The following is a 20,658-nucleotide window of genomic DNA, read 5'->3' as shown; positions in this document are numbered from 1 at the left end:
CTCAGGTCTGCCCCTGCCCGTCCAGCTGGTGAATGGAGCCCCCCGCCCCCAGCTCTGGAACAGGCTGCCTTTCCCTGAGCTGGGTTTGGCGCTAGCATCTCAGTAATCTCGGGGGAGAGCCCCTGGGTGTGGCTGAGGAAGAGAAGCCTTCACCAGCCTCTCTGCATTGAGGCCAGGGAGCTGGCCTCCCCCAGAGCTAAGCTCCTCACCAAAGTCATAGTAGGGAGTGGCAGGTAAGGGCCTGAACCCACAATGTGTTGTCTCAGCACCCACCCCGCTCCTGCCCTTCCCTTCCAGCTCCCAGCAGCAGACAGGTTGTGGCGCCCCCGGGGTCAGGAGGAAACCTCAGAACAGGGCCTCAGTGTTGCACTCTGGGTGGGTGACCCCAGAGCCAGGCACGGGGCAGTGAGAGGTGGTCTCCTGTCTTGTCACCCAGCTCCTGCACATCCAAGACAAACCATGTTGTAACTCACTTTTATTGTTTCTTTATAAACTTCCTCTCACATGGAGGAATATATTGTTATAGTCATTAGCTTATCTCTCTTTTTTTTTAAACTCTATGCTAACAGCAATGGAGCCAAGAGGAGGAAAAACATAAGCTACGATAGAAAGGCACTTAGAACCTGTTAAAATACTGATATCCTGGAATGTGCAACAACAAACCGACAACAACACGTACACCGGCCCCTTCGAGCCTGGTCTATCACCGAGTCACATGCTGAGCTAATGTCACCTTCCAGTGCCCTGTTCCTCTGCTCCCTGGGCTCGAGTCTCAAACCCCTCACCCCAACGGGGACTTAAGGCCTGAGGCCCTTAGTTGGGGTGGGGGTGCCTGGGTCCTGGGTGGGGCGTGAAGGAAGGAGACCAGCTCCCTCCAGCTTTTTTCACAGCCCCTTCGAAGGGCAGAGCCAGCACTGCCAGGCCCTGTCAGTGGGCCGGGTCAGGGTGACCCCTCTGGGACAGAAGGGCGGTCCAGGAAAGGTAGGGTCAGCAGAGCTGCTCAGAGGAATGGAGGGGGACCCTGGAACCACAAGGCTGCCAAGGACCCCACTGCTGTCTGGCAGCTCCCTTGTTCTGCAGCTGGGGAAAAAGAGGGCTTGGTCACTGCAGCCAAGCACAGGGCAGGCCTAGGAGCCAGAGCTCCCTACTGCCGGGCCCACACCTCCCAGGACGCACCAGGCCACCTCCGGGGAGGGAGCAGCAAGGGCTCAGGGTGTGGGTACACACTGCCTCTCCAGGGCCTCTGGGAGAGCCCAGCTCCCTGGGACTGGACAGTGGATGGACTGTGGGTCAGGAACACCAGCATCCTTAGCTCATTCCGGCCCCCTGCACTGGGGGAGCAGGCAGGGTGGGAGCAAAGGGGAGACACCTAGGACAGTCTCAGTCAGAAAAGCCAAAGGAAAAGCCACGTCGCAAGTCCAGGCTCTTGCCTCTGACTTCCCCTTCCCAGGCGGAGGGGCTAGGTCTTCCTGTGACCATCCTTGGCTGCTCTCCCCTGCTCCAGGCTTCAGTCCATGGCCTCCGGAAAGCTCCCCTGCCCAGCACCGGCCTGGAGCTGGTTGTGACTTGGCACCCCTAGAACAGGAGCCATATCCCAGCCTGGGGTGGTCCCCAGCCAGCCTCCCGTCCTGACGCCCTGTAGCCACTTGTGCAGGATGGCACTGCCCCAGGCTAGGCCCAGCCCCACCTGTTCCCTGAGCTGGGCGGGCCCTGGGTCCAGGCACCACCTCTTGCCGCTCAAGGCTCCACTCCCCACACTCCCAGGGCTCCCCAAAAGCAGAGGGAGGAGGCCCAGCGGAGAAGCAGCAGGTAAGTGGTCAGCTAGCCCATTACTTTGAGTGTCGGCCAACCCAGAGAAGGAGCCGACCCTCAGGCAGTGTGCTAGCTGCTTCAGCTGGCCAGCAGTGGGGCAGCTGGCAGAGCGGGCCTCCCTCTAGTAGCAGGGAGGCTCCTTGTCATAGGGGTACTGTGGCTTCTTCCTGTGGCTTTGCCAGGGCCTGCGTCTGTCTTGCTTTCCCTCTGGAGGGTGGACCAGAGGGAAAGGGGTCAGGAGCCCCCCGAGCAGGGGCCTGGTGAGGCTAGGCAGTGTGGGGTAGAGCCTTGATGTGGGGGCTCCTTACAGCTCACCATTGAAGGGACAGGAGGGAGCCCACGTTAGCAGGGAAGGCAGGTGCCACCCTGCCACCCTGACTGCTGGGACGTGGCTGGCAGGTAGGCAAGGCAGGGAGGGAGGGTGACCTGCCCAGTTGGCCACTGGATGAGGGAAGCACCAGAGTGGGGGACCAGTGGGACCTAGGGATAAGTGGAGGGCAGGGCGGGGAGGGCCAGAGGTGAACGACCTCAGCACCCAGGAGCAGAGCTCTCCCTGGCCGGCAGGCCCCGTTCCCCCGGGACACCAGCAGTGACATAGCACCATCCTAGCTGCCCAGCTTGTCGGGGGCTGTGTCTGCCCAGGGGACACAGCCAACCGGGCCCCAGGGCAGGAGGATATTATTGCTATTTCGCAGAAGAAGAGTTTCCGTTCGTCGGGGGTTGTGGGGGTAGGGCTGGGAGCTGCTGGCTGGGCTGCAAGTGGTAGCTGTCCACTGGGATGGGTTCAGTTCACCACGGCTGGTTTGAGCAGCACGGAGCCCGGCGGGATAACCACCCAGCCTGGAGCGAGCGCCTCTGGGCTGCTGGCCGCCGAGTTGACACCCGTGGACAGGTCCAGCACGGTGCCTGGCAACAGGGGGAGTCCGTCGGGACTTGGCCGGGAGCGGCCACTCTCAGTCCTCTCCAGGGGGGTCTTGTGTCCCTCCATGCCCAGGGCCCTGGCCGGCACCGCCCCACGCCCCTTCTCCCCCTCAGCCTTGCCGCCAGCGGAGCCAGCGAGGAGGGAGACCACGGGCAGGCCCAGTCCGCCAGCCCCAAAGGGCGAGGGCAGCAGTGGGTTCTTGGCCAGATTGAGGGGCAGGACAGGGCTGGGCAGCCCAGGGCCCATGCCCCCCCCACCCCCACCGCCCCCACCGTTGCCACAGGCCAGGGCGCTGAGGTCAAGGGGGCCAGGGGCCAGGGGCAGCGGCAGGCCGGGCAGGCCAGGGCCTCCGAAGAGGGCAGCAGGGTTGGGGATGATGATCTGGGCCCCGCTGACATAGGGGCTGCCGTCAGGGGCGGGCAGAGGCGGTTTGGGGGGCGGGCGAAGCTGCAGGAGCTCTTGCTGCTCGTGCGACACGAAGTGGCCGTGGGCCTTGATGTGCTTGCGCAGCGAGCTGGGGTCCGTGTAGCGCTTGTGGCAGCCGGGCATCTTGCAGTAGTAGGGCTTGTCCACATAGTGGGTGCGCGTGTGCTTGAAGCGGTCACTGGAGTTAGAGTAGCGCTTGTTGCAGCCCTCGTAGGGGCACACGTAGGGCTTCTCGCCTGCAGGGCAGCGCCGGTGTGAGGAATCTCCTGCCTCCTGGGCCGACGCAGCCCAGTCTCCTGCCCTTACCCACCCACCCGAGAGCCCCCAGGCCCCTCACCCCAGACCGAGATCTCCCTGAGAGCACGGGCAGTCTGATTTGGGAGGCAGTGTCCCCAGCACCTGGTAGGAGCTCTGACTGCAGGTGGGGGCAGCAGGGAATAGCCACTGAGAAGCCAGCCTGGGGCCTGGCTGTGTGTGTGCCCTTGGACTCGGTCCCATGTGTCAGACTGTGATGAGAGCGCCGACTTTGACAGATAATTACATGAAGACCCACTAGAGCACAGCCCACAGTGAGCTCTGCGTGAATGCCGACTGCCCTTGGCCCTGACTCAGCAAAATGGCTCCAGATTTACTAAACGGCTGCTGCTGCTGACCAGGGCTGGCCAGAGCCACGTGAGGCTGTGAGCCTTTGAAGTGTGGCCGGTCCAAACTGAGACGCACTGTGAGTGTAAAACAGACAGCAGGGGGAGATTGCACGCCAGAGTCTGTAGACTTCCTATGAGATGAAGAATTTTCATGTTCTGTTGATGTTTTAATATTAAAATAACATTTCAAATATATTGGGTTCAAGGAAATGTATCATTACTATTCATTTCATCATGTATTTGTTTGTACTTTTTTTCAAAGCCAGTGTTTAGGAAATTTAAAATTAGGTGTACAGCTCTGCCAGCCAGTGCTGGCCCTACTGTGTGCTGGGGTACACAGCACAGCGAGGAGCGAGAGGACATACTGTCTGCAGTCACAGGTGGCATGAGTCAACCATCATTATGAACACAATGCCAGACGTGACACAGGAAGTCAAGTCTGTGCCCTGAGAGTGTGTGTCAAGGGCACAGAAGGAGAGGCTTCCCCAGCAAGGGGCGCTGAGCAGTGGGGTGTGTGCTTTGGCCCACCCTCCAGCCCTACCCTCCAGCTCCGCCCCTCACCTGTATGCGACCGGTTGTGGATCTTCAGGTTCTCCAGGCGGGAGAAGCTCTTGCTGCAGGTGGGGCAGCGGTGCGGCTTCTCGTTGGTGTGCGTGCGGATGTGAATGAGCATCTTGTACCTGCTCCCAGGAGGACATGGGTAAGGCGAGAACAGCTCAGCTCACTGCATACCCGAGCCCCCTCCCTCGCACCCCTCGCCCTCCCTCACCTGGCATTGAAGCCGCGGCCGTGGCGGGCGCAGCCCTCCCAGTGGCAGCAGTAGCCGGCATCCTTCTCGGGCTTGACATGGTAGTCGTTGACATGATCCACCAGGTCTTGCAGGAGCTCGAAGGGCTGGTTACACTGCGGGGCCAGGGTGGGTGCTGAACCTTCGTAGGGCCACTCGCCCCGGACCCTGCCTCCCTCTTCCCAGCCCCAACTCACCTTGGCCCAGCGACACACCAGCTGCTTGGGCAGGGGTAGCTCTGGCGAGAGGCACTTGTCCTTGGGGGGAGTGAGGAAGGAGGAAGCAGGCAGGTGCAGGGCACCCCCAGAGCCCAGAGGCAGGAAAAACTGGAAGGAACTGGGGACGCCGTCCAGGTAGCGAAGAGGCTGGAGGTCCTGGGGGAGGGCAGGGGCAAAGCTGGTCAGTGCCCATTGGACCAGGGGACCCAGACACCCCCACACATCCCCCATTTCCTGTGGCAGGTTGAGCTGTGTCCCACAGGAGGATATGTCCCAGCCCCAAACCCTGGTACCTGTGCACGAGACCTTGTACAGAAACAGGGTCTTTGCAGACAAGTAATCAAGTGAAAGGAGGTCAGACTAGATGAGGGGCCCTAAATCCAGTGACTGGTATCTTCATAAGAGAAAGAGGGAGGTTTGTACACAGACGCACAGGGCAGGAGGCTGTGTGACAGCGAAGGCAGAGGTGGGAGGGATGCCCCTATAAGGCAGGGAACGCCTGGAGCCGCCAAAAGCAGGAAGAGGCAAAGAACGATCCCCCTCAGAGCCTTTGAAGGGAGCATGGCCCTGTCAACACCTTGATTTTGGACTCTGGCTTCCAGAATAATACATTTCTATTGTTTTAAGCCACCCGGTTTGTGGTCCTTTGTTATGGAGACCCCAGGAGATGAATACACCTTTCTTCTCTAGGATACATGTCCCCTCCTTACTGCCCCCTCCTTACCGGGCCGGCAGGCACTGCAGGCAGGTCCCCGTTGCCCTGGCGCTCAGGGGACAGCGAGCTGCTACCATTGGGGGAGTCCAGCCCAGATGGCGGCGACAAGCTGAGGTCCACCAGAGGGGCTGCTGAAAAGCGTGCCTCTACCTTCTCAGGGAACTTGGGGTTCAGCAGGAAGCCTAGGGGACAGGCATGAGTCAGGGACCCCAGAACCAAGAGTCCTGGGGGGCCACACCCTCCTGCCTGACTCCTCCACTGTGGCCCTGGAAGCAGACACCAGCCATGCCATGCTCCCCCTCCCTGGGCCACCCTGGGACCCAAGAATCTGAGCAGAGCCTGTACAACTGGCAGATGTGCCCTGTGCTGTAGTGAGAGCTTGGCCATCGGGGAAGATGGGGACATTTTACAGATGGGAATGGGCTGGCACACAGGGTAACCTGAAGAGGAACTTGAACCCAAGGCCCCTGGCTTCCCATCACACTGTCAGGAAGGGACCTTTCTAACTTTTCCTGGGCCCCTTTCTGCCTCAGTGCTTCTTTCTGTAACATGAGAGGTTTAGGCTGGGCTGCTTCCAGAGCCTTCCAGCTCAGATGTGGTAGGTCTGGTTCTCAGGGTCCACTGGAGGTGGGGCAGGAGGCCTGAGCCCCGAGCACACCCTGAGAAGTACCTGCTGGGCTCGGTCCCCAGTCTCTAATAGCCTGGCTGACCAGCCGCACTCCCTGGGTCACGGGGCCTTTTGTTACTACCTGTGAATCCCCTGCTGCCCCTTACCAGCTCCTCCAAATCCTCCCAGAGGCCTCACTGAATCCTGGCTCTGCCCTGGCAGCTTCATGAGCTGGGCAAGTCAGTTCCCTCCTCCCGGGGACAGTGGCACCTCCAAAGATAAACTGCTGGAAGGATCCAGAGAGTTTGGGGGCTAAGTGAGGCTGAGAGGGGCTGTGACTATGTCCTGGTGGACATACCTGGGACGTTTTTCCTATCTCCAGGGCTCAGAGACCGCTGCCCTGTCCAGGACGCAGTACCTGAGGGCGGGGAGCCTGGGGAGCCCGGAGTGGGGCTGTCGTCCACCAGGCCAAGCTCCCTGTGCAGCGCTCGGTGCCGGACTGCACTCAGTGTTCTCTCCCGCTTCTCTCTCGCCGCCCGGAGCTTGGTGATGCTCAGCTTCAGGTCGAGCGGCTCGTCCAAGGAGTGCATGGTGATGGGGGCTGGGAGTGGGGGTGGCAGCAGGCAGTGAAGGGCTCCCAAGCTGGTATTCAGGCAGGAACCTGGGAGAGGACAGGAGCTGTGCTGTGACACTGTGGCCCCAGCCTCCTCCTCGGGCTGCACCCGTTGAAGCCCACAGGAGCAGAGAGGCCGTGGGTGTGGGGCAGTGTGAAAGTTGTCTCCTGGGTAGACTCTGAGTGGCCCTGGACGCAGGTATCACAGAGAGCCAACCACCGAGCCAGATCTAACTCACCCACTTCCCACGAGACTTTTCTGGGAAGCAAAGTTCATAGAGTCCATTCTGCCATGACCAGAGTTTTAGAAATGCTACCTCAAGTTGCAGAGCTAGGAAGTGGCAGAGCCATCAGAATCAAGGCCAGATCTTCTCCCTGGAATTGACCAGGCAGGTCCCAAAGGTCATTTCTGACCGAATGGGAAGTCATGCCTGGTACACATGCCTAGGGTGAGCAGGTAGACCCAGAACCAGGCCAGGAGAGCACGAAGTGTCCTCCCAGGTGGCCCTTAGAGTGCCTACTGGGCTGCGCCCTGTGCAAAGCCTGGTCTGGCCCCAAGGGTTGGGTGTACAGAGGTGGCCTTGCCTCCCAGGGGCGGTCCCAGGAGAGGGCTCCACAGACAAGGGGAGCCAGAGGGCTCTGGGCCGCCACCAGGGGGCAGCTGGGGACTGTGGCCCAGCCAGGCCAGCCAGGGAGGTGATCAGCTGTCTGGTGGTTAGTAAAATACAGACATATGTAATTTTTTCACTGGTGATAATATTCTTTTATTCTGAGTGGTGAATTTTCACCACTTTCTTAGAATTTCTCAGTGGTGTAATTTTCTTCACATATAAATGACCCAAGAGTGAGCTCAAATAGTCATTCCAAATTCAGTCTCTTTTTACAGCAATAACCTTCTCACATGCTGGGCAACGGTGTTTCCTTGTGTTTGTTAATTGAGATGTTCACACCCTGAAAATCTATCTGCCAAACAAGCCGACACTACAAGATACTCCCTGTCTTTCCCGGAATCCAGGTTCATCCATCTCCCCAACAAGCTCCATTTCTGCCAAGACACTCCAAGTACACAGGGAACAAAGCAGTCCCCTCCTTCACTTGGGACCCTCTACTTCTGAAGAAACATCTCAAGATCTCAGCACATGGCTGACACTGGAGTCTCTTGAGTCCGGGGAGTGGGCTGCATTATCAGAGCACGAGTGGCTGCACTTGGCCAGGGGACCCAGGTCTGTGACTTGACTTGTCCCTGTTAAACTCCATCAGGTGGGAGCTGACACATCTGTTTGGATTTGCCCACAGGCCACGCATGGGCCAGTGATGCAGAAGGACTGGGACCAGACTGCCACCCTATCCCTTAGGAGCTCTAGTCCCAGGCAGGCAGGTGGGTGACAGTGATGGATAGATCTGGGCCCCCTCCACTCTTCTCTAGCTGAGTAGGAGCTGCCCTCTGCCTGACGACCCCCCCCCCAGTTATGTCTGTCTGTCTGTGTATCTGCCTGTCCTTCCACCTGTTTATTTTTAGACACAGGCCCAGTCCAACCTCCCTGAAGGTCCTCTGTGCTGGGAGCCTGGAAAGGGAGGAAGGAAGTAAATATTTATGCTGATTAAGAATTCAGGAGCCAGGAAGGGCTGGTGGCCTGGTCCTTCAGCTGGCCTAGGGCCACAGGCCTCCCCACAGCCTCTGCCCCACCTGACCTTCAAGGGCAGGATGGTTTGGGAACTGGGAATTCAGACTAACATAGACTCTTACTGCCCAAGTAACATCCTTTGGCACCTGCCCTCTGCCCTCCCCCTAGGCCAGAGGGGGCCAGGAAGGAGCCATGGGCCACCTTGTTTTGAAGTCCTGCAGGAGACACTGCCTCAGCCCAGAACTAGGGAGGACCCCAAAAAGAGTCTCCCAGGGGTGGGTCCGGGGCCCAAGGTGGGGTGGAGGGAACTCCAGCACCTTCCTTGATCAGCAGGCCCATTCCCCAGAGACCCCACTCCACCACCACTTCTTGCCGCTGGGTTCTGCCCTGGGAATAGGGGTTCATTCTGATGGAAGCCAGAGCCCAGCCAGGAGGCCCAGCCTCCCCACTCCTGGGAAAGGAAGCAGCCCACCCCAAAAGCCCACAGCTCCCAGCACTCTCCCACTCCAGGCTGGCCCCACCCAGATTTTCCTCCTCATGGCGGTCCCACCCCAAGGGGAAGACGCCTATGATCCCCACTCCTGCTCTGACCTTGGCCAACCTTAAAGTGTCCCTGTCGGCCCCCCACCTCCAATCCCTGAGACAGCAGTGGTCAGCTCTGGGCTCTGGCTCTGCTCTTTGTTCCTGGGCTGGGTGAAGTGAAGTGGGGCAGGCCAGAGTCAGGGTCGTATTCTCCTGGGCCTTCTGGGCCCAGAGTGGGGACTTGGCCAGGCCTGGAACCCTGGGACTGGCGCTGGGTTCACTTCCGGAAGCGGGCCAACCAGCGATCATCCGATTGATTTGGCGCTCAAGACAACCAGATGGTGGGGAGGTGGACACTCGGTGTCGTCTTCCAGGAAAGGGCAGGAACGCTCCGGAGGGTGACCTGCCTTGCTAAGAGTATAAGCAAGTTTCTTAAGCAGAAAGGAGCCCGTAGTGGGCGGATGCCCACTGGATACTGCGCGGAGTCCCTCCCCCCTGGGAGTCTCAGTTTCCCGCTGGTCGCGATGTGACGCGACGAGCGCCCTGCTCGCTCTCAGGGTCGTGCGGTCCCGGAGCGCGGGGGGCGGGCGGGGAGGCGGCGCCGAGGTGGCCGAGCTGCCGGGCGCCGCTGCTCCAGCTGCGAAAGGAACTAATTAGGGCGGAGGGAGCGGGAGGAAGCGGCGTGGGACGAGAGCGCGCGGGGGCGGCGCGGGGACCACCGGGACGGCGGGGGCGGGGCGGGGTCACCCCGAGGGTGGGCCGCGCTGGCCCTCGGGGGCCGGCCCCCGCCCCGCCGCACCCGCCTGCCGGCCGAGCACAGACAATGGCCGCTATTGTGCGCCCGCCGGCCGCGCGCAGACGGCCCCCAGCTGCAGCGCCCCCGGCCCTACCTGGAGGCCTGGCCCACCGCCCCCCAACCCGCCACTCCCAGGAGACCAGCGGGGCGAGCGCGGGGCGGGGCCGGCCCCCTACCGGCCAGCGGGCCGAACCTTCCGGGAAACTGAGGCCCAGAAAAGGCACAGCCTCCGCTAGCGTACTGCGGCGTGGGGTGGAACGCATAGCCCAAAGCGGGGAGTCACCATCCGTTAAACACCTACCATGTGCCAGGCACCATCTATGAATTCTCTGAACACTCTAAAGCTATTATTGTGAGTGGCTGCGGTTGGTTTCCCTGCCGCACGGATGGGGAAACTGAGGTTCAAGGTCACCAGGCCAATGGGAGCAGGCAGCAATCTGCTCTGGACAAAGACCCTCCTCCTTGGGTAGGAGAGGGCTGCCGGCTTGCCTTGAGCCTGGAGGGGTTCCTGTGTGGCTGGAGGGAGTGGGCTTGGCACACCCCCCTGAGAAGCACTCAAGAGTCTTCTTGGCTGAAACAGGACAGGACCCTCTGTAAGATGAAGGCCCTCTCTGCCCACCCAGTAGCAGCATGGGGCCAGGTGAGGGTAGCCAGTATAGCAGTGTTGTCAGGGCAACAAGAGGCAAACCCCTTATTCCTGGGGTAGTCCTGAAACTGCCCTTTGGTCAGTGGTGGCCTGTCTGGCCTAGGACTTGGGGACAAGGGCCCAGGCGGCACCTCTCAAAAGCCCATGTGGCTTTCTTGCTATCGAATGGAAAGCAGAAGCAAGTCCCTGGCCTCCCTTGTGCCCATCTGCTCCCACCTGCTGGGAGGGTACTCTGTGTCCGATACAGGGACCAGTATTGTCAGCATATTGGTCTTACAGGTGGGGAAACAGGGCTGGAGGGGCACGGGCTCAGGTTACACAACTGCGTGGCAAGCTGGGGACTGGAAACTGGTTGAATATCACCACCATGGTACCAACTGCCAGTTGTAGGTAGTCGGACAACGTACCTGTGAAGGCAGGTGCTATTTCATCCCCATTTTACAGGTGCAAAACCTGAAGCTCAGGGAGATTAAGTGGTCTGTCCAGGGTCACACAGCTTGTCTCTGGCTGAGCTGAGTTTCAAGCCCAGGTGAGCATGTTCACCATTAGCCCGTCCTGTGCCCATGGATGTGGGGAGGGGCAGGCAGAGGGGCTGTGGCTTCCCACCCCCTCTCTGCCCAGGGGTTTATGGGAGCTAGGTGCAGAGCCTAGGAGGGGCAGCAGGCAGTGAGTGGGCGCTGGAGGGGCCGACTGGGAGGGGGCCCACAGGGAGGCTTGGAGAGCTGAGGGCAGATATGCTGCCAAAGCAAACGGCCCCACAGCCCCGCATTCCTGGGAACCGCTGCGGCTCCCTGCTCTAGCCAAGAGCTCCACCCTTCTCAGCCTCCCAGCCATGGGGGCTGGAGGCAGGGGCAGGCCTCATCTCAGGACCCCCCCATTCCTGACCAGGCAGCAGCGCAGGGCTCCAATATGGGTCAGACCACCTGAGTCTCTGCTTGGCTCTGCCACTTCCTGCCCATGTGACTTAGGGCAAGTCACCTCCCAGTCTGAGCCTCATTGTCCTCGTCTCTAAAATAGGATAATAATAGTATGATAAGCCCTCCCATTGCATTTTGGGGAGAAATCAAATACAATGATGCACATCCAATGATTACTTGGTATTTTCCATTAGTATGTAATGTTCAGCACCTAGAACAGTACTGGGTACATAGTAGGTGCTTAATCAAACTTGTGAATCAGTTGTCACCATTGCTGAGTCCCCCAGCCTTTGGCCAGTTTGGGGCTGAGGACAGCAGAGTGGGGACTGGCCCTCCTGGCTGTACCCACAGACATACAGTCTCATCAACAACTCGGAGCACCTGTGCTTCAGCTGAAGTGTGTAACTAGACAAGCTGGTGCCCCTCAGAGAGCCACAGGCCTCTGCTATCCTGTCGAGTGGCCACAGCTGACTCTAGCCACGTTCCAGAGCCTGACTGCATCAAAGAAAGAGCGCTGGGAGGCCTTGGAGAGCCTCTGAGCAGCCCTGGAAGGAGCAGGCCTCCTCCCAGGACCCAGCGGAGAGGCTTATCCTGAGGCCTCAGCTCAAGCAGGTCCCAGGAGAGGGGCCAGTGCAAGCAGCACTTCCTGAAAGAGTGAGGGGTTCGCCTTCCCTGGGAACCTCTCCCTTGGAAAGCAGACCCCTCCCCTACCCCAAGATGGGTGTTCAGCCAGCACCAGGGGCCTCCCCCAGATCTCCTGGAGTGCAGACCCTGCCCAGGTGAGAGCGCAGGGGCCCCCAGGTGACCCAGCCAGGGCTGAGCTCTCTGCTTTCAGCCATGGGGGTCTCGGGAAAGCTCCCAGCTGGGCAGCACCTAAGCAGGAGTGCGTGCCAGGAATCCTCACTTGGGCATGTTTAGAGAGAGCTACCCAGAGTCAGGCTACCAGGTCCCCATGGATAAGGTGCCAGCTCACAGCGTGGAGATTCGGGGTATCCCGCAGGGCAAGCTGGCCTGGCACCCGGCACACAGGAGGTGCCAGCAACTGGTAGCCCTGAGGATTCTTGTTCCTGGCCCTGGGCTAGGGGTGCCCCACATAAGAACTCTGCCTGCCAAGGTCACCCAGATAATTCAGGCAGCACTGAAGGTGGAAGGAAAGCAGCTGGCTCCCTCATGCCCCTCACAGGCTTCCCGGGAGCTACATTTCCTTCCCTGATGCCAGCAGAGTGACTCTAGGCTGGGGGCACGGTGGTGGGGGTGGGAGGCTCACACATGGGCCAAGCCCAGACATGTGCACTTACACAGGCATGAGCACCTGTCCAGCTCAGGGGCCAGCCTGGCACAGAGGCCTCCCTGGCCTGGTGGCTCCAGGCCCATCAAAGCGGCCCCCACCCCCTGCTGCCTGCCTGCAGCCACCTTTGCACAACTATGTCTGGTATTTTCCTGTCTGCCCAGCTTCGGGGGGAGGTGGTGCGTGGGGCTACGAGCACTGCCTGCACCTGGGCCTCAGCCAGAGGCGAGCCCGCCAAGTAGCCCCCACGGCCAGCTGGGTGGCGGGCAGGGAGGGAAGGGCTGGGCCCAGGCCGCCCAAATCCCTGGGAGGGGCCAGCACCAGGGGAGCCAGACAGGGGTACACACCCAGCTAGGCTTAGGCACAGGCAGCTCAGGCCCTGCCAGGCAGCACTGCCACCCGCAGTGGGCGGGCAGGGCTGGGAACTCTGCCCGAGCTCTCTAGGGCATTGGCCAGTGTCCCACAGGACATGGATGGGCACCCAAGGCACCCCCAGACATACAGGCATATGCATATGTGCCACATCTATGCACACACACGGCACACATAGGACACGACAGGTAAGCAGCATCAGGGTCCCGGACCAAGGAGTCTCGGCTTATGGGTGGGAGTGGGGATGAGACCTGGTCTCCACAGAGAAGTAAACACTGGGCTTTCCACACTGAGCCTGGCTGCTGGACTGCAGGATGACCCTAGGAGTACCTCCCGAGTCCTGGGGACCCCTGCTCATGGCCCACCTCTCCCACCGCCCCAGGACAGGGACCCAGCCCACTGTGGACAGTACCTGCCAACTCAGAGAGCAGGAGGTGGGCCAGGCGGGCTCTGGACTTTGGTCCTTCCTTCCACCTCATTTACCAACTGCTCAGTTATGCATTCCAACACCAGGCCCTCTGCTGTGTTCTGGGGGGCCCAGACTTCCTGGAGGTGATCAGTGTCAAAAGTGGGCTGCTCCTATGGCGGGGCCGGGGGGGATAGATCCAAGTTGGCCCTGTGGACATGAGGTGAAGCTTTGGGGAAGAGGGAGCATCAGGCCCTCACAAGTTCTGCGGGCCAGGAATGGCCAGCACGCCTCCCACGCGCCATCTCCATTCATCCTCCCGACCCTGTGAATTAGGTGCTGTTTCCCGCCCTCTTCCAGGTGGGGAAACCAAGGCCTAGAGTGGTTCAGTTACCTGCCAAGGTCACAGAGCTTATAAATAGCACAGCTTGGATTCACCTCTAGGCTCCAAAGCCCACATTCTTTCTGTGCCCAACAGTGCAGAGGCGTGGGGGTGTGGCCCCAACTGACCCACAACAAACCTGCCTATATTCAGTAGAGAAGGAGACTGGGCCAGGACCTGGAGGTCATTGGGGAGCTATGGAGTGCTCTATACAGAAGAACGCCATCTTCCTTTCTAGCTCAGTCTCTTGTCCTGAGGCTATCCCCTTCAGGATCTCCTTTCTCAGGATTCCCTGCCTCCTGCCAGCCTAATTGATGTGCACCTCTTGGGTGCCAGCTCCTACCTCACTACCTCCAATGGCTCTGTATTCTCCTCTGGCTGCTACTCCTGTCCCATCCCCTCCTCCAGAAAGTCTTCCCTGATTCAACCTCTCTGGCCCTTGCCTCCTGCAGCTGTACATGGGCTGTTCTTCCAGGTAGCTGAGAGATGAGCAGAAGACCTGCCTCTGCCCCCCACTGCTGAGGGCAGCCTCCTTAGCCCTGCAGTGGCCCTGTGCTGCCTGCCACACTCTCCCTGGGTCCAAGTCCTGGCTAATGCATTACTAACACCACAATGTCACCAGCTCTTGAGCATGCCTGAGGTGCCCTGCCCTGCGCACAGAGCATCACATGCACTGCCCCCTGCCCCCGACATTCAGAGCTCTTTCCAAGAAGTGAGGCCTAGAGCAGGCAGGGATATTTCTGGGGCCTCAGAGTAGACCGCTGCCCCATTTCCCAGGGCCCCACACTGAGCCCACTTCTCCCATCAGAATGAACTGGGCAGCGACGGGAAGTGCTGGGGACTCAGAGCCAGATAACCAGGCCTGCTCTGATTTGCTGTGGGCAAGATTCTGGTTTTCCCCCAACTGTAAAAGGAGGGGGCTGGCCTAGTATAGGATCAGAGCTTGAACATCCAAACCACTCCCCTAATGGCACCATCACACCTGCCTTTCACTTTTCCTGAAAACTTGGTATTCAGTGAATATTTGTTGAGTGAGTGAGTGATCCACTGGTGGTACCCACCAGCCAGGTGAGGTGGTGGTGGGGGGCTTAAGGCCCAAAGAGGTAAGTGGCTTGCCCGAGATGCAGGGCCTGAGCCCTGACACAGATGCTTCCTGCCTGGGGCAAGGGACCCAGGGGGAGACCTGGACAGTGAGGGTGAGGCGGTCAGCATCACCATGGCCAGCAGGATGACCAGAAGGGCCAAGTTCCTCCACTTTCATCTTCTGCCACTCCTACCCAGCCCTGGCACAGAGCCGGCCCAGAACAGCTAGTCAAGACCAGGCCCAGCAGGGGCTCCGGCACAAACTCAGGACTCCACCCTCACGCCCTCTTCCCAGCCACCCCTGTCTCTCCCCTGCTCGTCCAATCCTGGCAGCAAAGCAAGTCCAGAAGCCAGGGCAGCCTCTAAACCCAAAGGAAACACCCACTGGGAAGGGCCCTGCCAAGCCTGGCCTCTTCCAGGCCCTTGGGGCCCAGGGCCCACAGGACCATGCAGGGTGTCACTAGGAGGGGGTGGTGTTGGGGGCCTGGCTGGAGGAGGGTGGGGCTGGCAGGCAGCCAGCCAGCAGCACTGGAGTGGGGGGGTTACTTTAGAACAGGCAGCACAATGGAGGGCCCCACAGCCTTGGGGGGAGGGGGACATCACAGCTCTGGGTCAGTCAGCCTGGAAATGTGGTGATGGGGATTGTAGGGGGTAGGGTCTGGACACAGGAAGGAGTGGCCCTGAGGAGAAATGGCCCAAGCAGGCTGGGACTTGCCAGCCAGACCCAGGTGGACGATGAGGGGAAGGGAGGGAGGCTTCCTCCGGACACAGCTGCCCCCATGTCAGGCCCATGCAGAGGACGGGGGGCAGCGGTGAAGCTGGGAGGACTCCCAGGCTAAACTGACACTTTTCAGGGGTCAGGGCCAGACAGCCCTAGGCTCTGGTCCCCCTCTGTCCCTCCCTGACCCCAAATGACATTGGGCCAAGCCCTGAACTCTCTGAGCTTCAGTCACCAGGCCCCCACCTCCTTACCCCCAGGTCCCAGTGGGGTGCTAGCCTGCAAGTGTTAGAGCCCTGGAGGCTCCCAGGGCTGACCAGGCAGCTCAGCAGTCTCCTGGGGCCTCAGCGGGCTCCCACCTCCCTTGGCCAAGACCAGAGGAGGGCCAGGGGCTGGGTCTGAACCCTTCCCCAGACAACCATCTGCCACAGCAACAGTACGTGTGCATGTGCAGGTCACGCTTGTGCATGTCGGGCCCTCCCTATGGTGGGTACTACCTGGCCTCTCCTTCAGGGAAGACAAAGGACCTAAGGAAGCCTCAGCCTCCCCCCAGTTACAGCGCTGCAAGAGCCTCAGGCCCAGCTGCCCATCCCCCCCAGGGGCATCTGGAGCAGATGGGAAGTCCTCTCCCACTGGAATCACCAACCATCTCTGTGCCCCCCAGGCCCCTCCCATCCCGGCTACCAGTTAACCAGACCCTCTGTCCCATCTGAGGAGGGGAGAGGGAGTAGAGAGCCAGAGCTCCCTGCTCTTCAAGATGCCCAGAGCCAGGATCTCTATCCTGCCCAGCCGGAGGAGCTTGAAGAGACACAGCCCAACCAGGACGCAGGTCTGACCTCTGGGGTTCCCTGGGAGTAGACTGTGTGGAGTTTCTCAGAGTTCCCCTGGAAGGGTTCCACAGCCCCAGAGCTGGACTGGGAAAGAGAGCTGGGGATCCATGCACAGCTGGGCCAGGCCTTGGTGCCCCGCTGGAGAAACCTGGAGCTGAGGCTGGGAGGATCAGTGCCAGGGAAAGGATGGAGGCTCGGGGCCCAGGGCATGCAGCTGCTCGGGCCAGCTGGGGCTCCCCTCAAGAGCAGGCTCCCTCCTGATGCCAGGCTGAGAAATTGGCCACGAGACCTCACCCCCACCCTCCCTAGCCATAGCAGAGCCAGGAACTCAGGCCCAGATGCCCGTTGGCCCTTTTCCATCCTGAGCCTCAGTTTCCTCATTTGTCAAATAGGGATCAAGGGGTCTCTCTCATAAGGCTAATATAGCAAGTGACAGATGACAGATGTCAGTGCCTGCACGGCCATCGGAAGGCATCCTGTTGATTTTCTCAGGCAGTTGTTAGAGGCGTTCCTCCTGTGCCGCTCTGTCCCCTGACCCACTTTACCTCCCCTGCTCCCACGCCCTGGGGACCTAAGCTGGCATTTGTATGAGTTGGAGAGACAGCAGGGATTTACAGGGTGAAGTTGGAGCCTGGAGAGAAATCTGGGTCTACCCCAGATTGTGCCCCTGGATAAGACACTCCCCATCCCTCACCCCCTCAGCAAGTCCTTTCCTGTCCAGGCGTCAGAGTCACCCCAACCCCAGCTGATCAGCAAAGCACTAGAGGTCCTGGTTGAAAGTGCAGAATCCCTGCCCCCAGGGTGGGGCTGAGGCACACGTGTCCCAAGGGCTTTGCAAAAGCTGTGGTCTTCCACACCCAGAGCTGGCAGCAGGCTGAGTATGCCATCCCTGCCTGGCCCCAGCATTCTCAGAGGGCTGAACCCTGACTCGTGTCTGGGCTATGGCCCATCTCTAGGACCCTTTCAGAAGCCCTGGGAGGTTGGGTGGGGGAGAGTCACCTCTTCTGGCTGGCCCCAAAGTCCCTCCTCACCAGCCAGGGATGCCCCCTATCTCTGAGAAGGGTGCTTATCTGGATGAAGAGAGGACCACCCAGTACCTTCCAGGGGTCACCCCTCTGGCCTCAGTCATCTGTATGAAACGTAAAATGACAATAACTCTGAATAGAGGAAGGCTTCTATACAGCCTCAGAAAAGGCAGACTCCCCCACCCCCACTCCATACCACCCAGCTCAAGGCCTCTCCACCGCAGTCCGAACCAAATTTCCCACAATTTCAGGGGCGCTTCAGCCTCCCCTGAGACACAGGACCCTGGGGCGGCATCCTGCACTTGAGGAGAGAGCCAGGAGCAGCCATCTCCCTGCATCCCCAGCGTGCCTCCCAGATCCAGGGGACCCCACCCCAAATGCCTCACAAAGAGCTCAACTGCACGCCCCAGTCCCACATCTGGTCCCTCAGCCACAGCTGTCGCCACCCTCCCTCATCCTGGGATTGCCCCAAACTCTGCCTGGCACTGTCCCCGCCCCCTCGCCTAAGTGGGAAATTCGGATTCCAGTCGGGGTAGATGGAAATGCACATGGGAAAATGTTGTCAGGAAAACACATTCTTCCTTCTATACCGCAGCTCAGACCCTGGGAGGATCAGGTGGCAGATGACACTCCCATGGCCTGGGCCAAGGCCAGGCCAGGCAAGGAAGGCAGAAGGGAGCGAGGGCAGCAAGGTGGGGCTGAGTGGGGTCCAGGCCCCCTGACAAGCCCCAAGGAGGGACCCCGGCAGAGCTTTGTCTTCCCACAGGCCAGTTTGCCCTGTCGGCCTCCCCGGGCACTCCCAGCAAGGACGAGAGCCCAGGCAGGAGAAGACATCACCGTGGCTACCCATCTGCAGCTGGGCTTTTTAGAAACAACAAAAGCTTTGGGGGTACTCAGTTCACATGATTGTTTAAAATGAGGTTTTTGGATGTCTGTGGCATCTAGTTATTCATACTGGCTACACCCACAGATAATTGAAAGTTGTCTTTTGTTGGCCTTAGCCCCCTCTCAGCACCCACACCCCCCTCCTCAGCCTTCTCATGGACTCTGCAGTTCAGGAAGCTCACCCTGTCTGAACTGTTGACTTTACAGATGAGGAAACTGAGACCCAGAAAGGGGAGGATCCTGATCCAAGGATCTTTGGGAGTTGGTGGTGGCGCAGCCAAAAGTCAAATCCAGGACATCAGACTCCCAGGCCTGGGGCTTTCCCCACTCACCCTCCAGGCTGTGGCCCATCTCCAGCGAATCCCCCAAAGCCACTGACCCCAAAATCAGTGGTGCCTGGAAGTGGGGTGACTCACTGTCTGGCTTCCTGGGGCACCTCCTCCCCATCAGTGAGGGAGGAACTGGCAGGTGTCCCTGTGTAGAGAGCCAAAAGCAGGGAGAATCCCCCCAGAGGTCCTGCACTTGGGTCACTCAGGGGCCAAGGAGCCCCAGCTGGAGGGATTTAACATCAAAGGTCAAAGGTCACAGACAGGGAAGGGCGGGCAGGCTTGGGGGTCAGAGGGTCAGCTCTAATGGCAGCTCCGGAAAGGAGGGGGAGGGGAAGGAGCTAAGGAAAACAGGGCTGCTTCCAAGGGGTCCTCAACCCCCGTAAATGGTGCCCAAGCTCCTGGCACTGCCTCCTGCTTGGCTGGCTGCAGATGGGGCTAAACCAAGCTGGGCTGGGCTGTGAAATGGGCTGGCGCTCAGAAAGGGGTGTCCTGGGAGGGGCCCTCAGGTGCAGCCCCTCCCCTAGTGCGGGCCAGGCCAGCTGGGAGGCCCAGCCTGGGCCCACAAGGGAGAAGGAGGAGCAGAGGGGAGGCTCTGAGGTTCTGGAGAAGGATGTGTGGGCTGGGCTGGAACAGCTGTGGCACTGTGGCACTGGTGCGGGAATTGGGGAGGGCTGGGCGGGTGGGCACAGTTTCCCTTTCCCTAAACCTGGGGGCTGAGGAAGGCCCTGGGCAGCAGAATGTCTTCCTGTCTTCCCTAGCTGCTGGCTAAGCCCCACCTTCCCTCCAGGATGCCAGAACCAGGCATGTAGGACCCTCAGATGGCTGCCTCCAAGGACCACAGCTCAGGCCCTGTCCCTGGCCCAGACCAAGAACCACGGGAGCCCAGGCCTTGGCCAGGTCCCCAGCTGGCCTGGCTGCCCCCTCAGTGTCAAGCGTTCCCTTCAGAGCCAAGATCCTGGGCTATGATGGCTGGGGGCCCAGGGCTCCTCCCAGGATCCCTTCCCGCTTCCCAGGCCCCAGGGCAGGGCTGGGCAGCTCCCTGCAACCATCATTGCCCAGGGTGGCCGGCCAAGCGGGCCCTCCTGGACAGGCAGACAGGCGGTGTGCTGCCCTGCTGTGGCCTGAGTACCCGGCTGGGTAGGGCAGTGTGCCAGGGCCTCCAGGTGCCAGCCTGGATTCCAGCCCCTTCCCAGGGGGCCTGCTGGGAAGCAGAACGCAGGCATCTCCCTCCTTTGGGATGCACCTGCCTCGCCCCCTCCTCCTGCCCCCTCCAGATCCTCCCCTAGGCGGGTTCCCCTGTCCTTGCCACTCTGTCAGGCCCTTCTGCTTGCACCCAGAGAGCAGGAGAGGAACAAGTGCTGGACAGGACGCCAGCTCCCAGTCCTGACCCCCAGGGACGCCTCCCTCCCCTGGCCCAAGGAAGGCCGGGGCTAGCCAGGGGCAGCAAGGGGAGACTTCGCCGCACCAGGGAGGAGACACCTTTCAACCCTCGTCCGAGAAACAGCCCCGCGTGGGAAGAGCTGGCTGCCCGGCTGCCCCAGACAACTTCGTGCCCAGGCTCCGGGGGGCCCCCCTCTCACCCCACAGCGCACCCCCACGGCGGTCGCCCAACTTCCCCGCCGAAGTTTGCTCCCGCCCGTGGCCCGGCCGCGGCTCGGCCGGCCTCCGGACGGAGGGAGGGAAGGAGGGAGGAGAAAGACAGAGACGGAGGGACAGGGCTGGGGAGCCGGCGAGGGAGGGAGCGCGCGAGCCAGCGAGCGAGGGAGCGAGCGCAGGGGCCCCCGCGAGGGCTCACAATAGCCCGGGGCGAGGCGCTGACGCGGGAGAGGGAGGCGACCCTCAGGTCCCGCAGTCCCCGAGCGACAGGCCAGCCCCCCCCCCCCCGCCGGTCCCCGTCCCCACGGCGCGACGCCCGGGGGCTTCCTACCTCGGCGGCGGGGGCGGTCGGGCTCCCGGCTGCGGGCTCCGGCGGTCAGGGGGCGGCGGGGGAGCGAGCAGGGGAGGGGGCCGGGCGGGCGGGGGCCAGGGAGCGAGGCTTACGGGGCGCGGGCTCCCCTGGCACGGCCGCCCGGCTCCCGGCCGCTCCGCCA

General features: G+C 60.9%; 1 protein-coding gene across 1 annotated transcript; it reads right to left on the bottom strand.

Annotated features, from left to right (window-relative positions):
* Positions 1-458: 458 nt before the first annotated feature.
* On the bottom strand, positions 459-20,555 carry GLIS2 (GLIS family zinc finger 2). Its single transcript, XM_031447756.2, has 7 exons — positions 20,496-20,555; positions 6,550-6,792; positions 5,534-5,706; positions 4,789-4,965; positions 4,574-4,707; positions 4,366-4,484; positions 459-3,396 (listed from the first exon to the last, which is right to left on the bottom strand). The coding sequence occupies exons 2-7, from the start codon at positions 6,719-6,721 to the stop codon at positions 2,597-2,599; spliced, it is 1,575 nt and encodes a 524-aa protein (XP_031303616.2). The 5' UTR covers positions 6,722-6,792; positions 20,496-20,555; the 3' UTR covers positions 459-2,596.
* Positions 20,556-20,658: the final 103 nt, after the last annotated feature.

This window comes from Camelus dromedarius, chromosome 24 (genome assembly GCF_036321535.1).
Source record: "Camelus dromedarius isolate mCamDro1 chromosome 24, mCamDro1.pat, whole genome shotgun sequence".
Lineage (NCBI taxonomy): Eukaryota > Metazoa > Chordata > Mammalia > Artiodactyla > Camelidae > Camelus > Camelus dromedarius.
The sequence above is the reverse complement of the archived record's forward strand: the minus strand, read 5'-3'. Positions and strand labels throughout refer to the sequence as shown.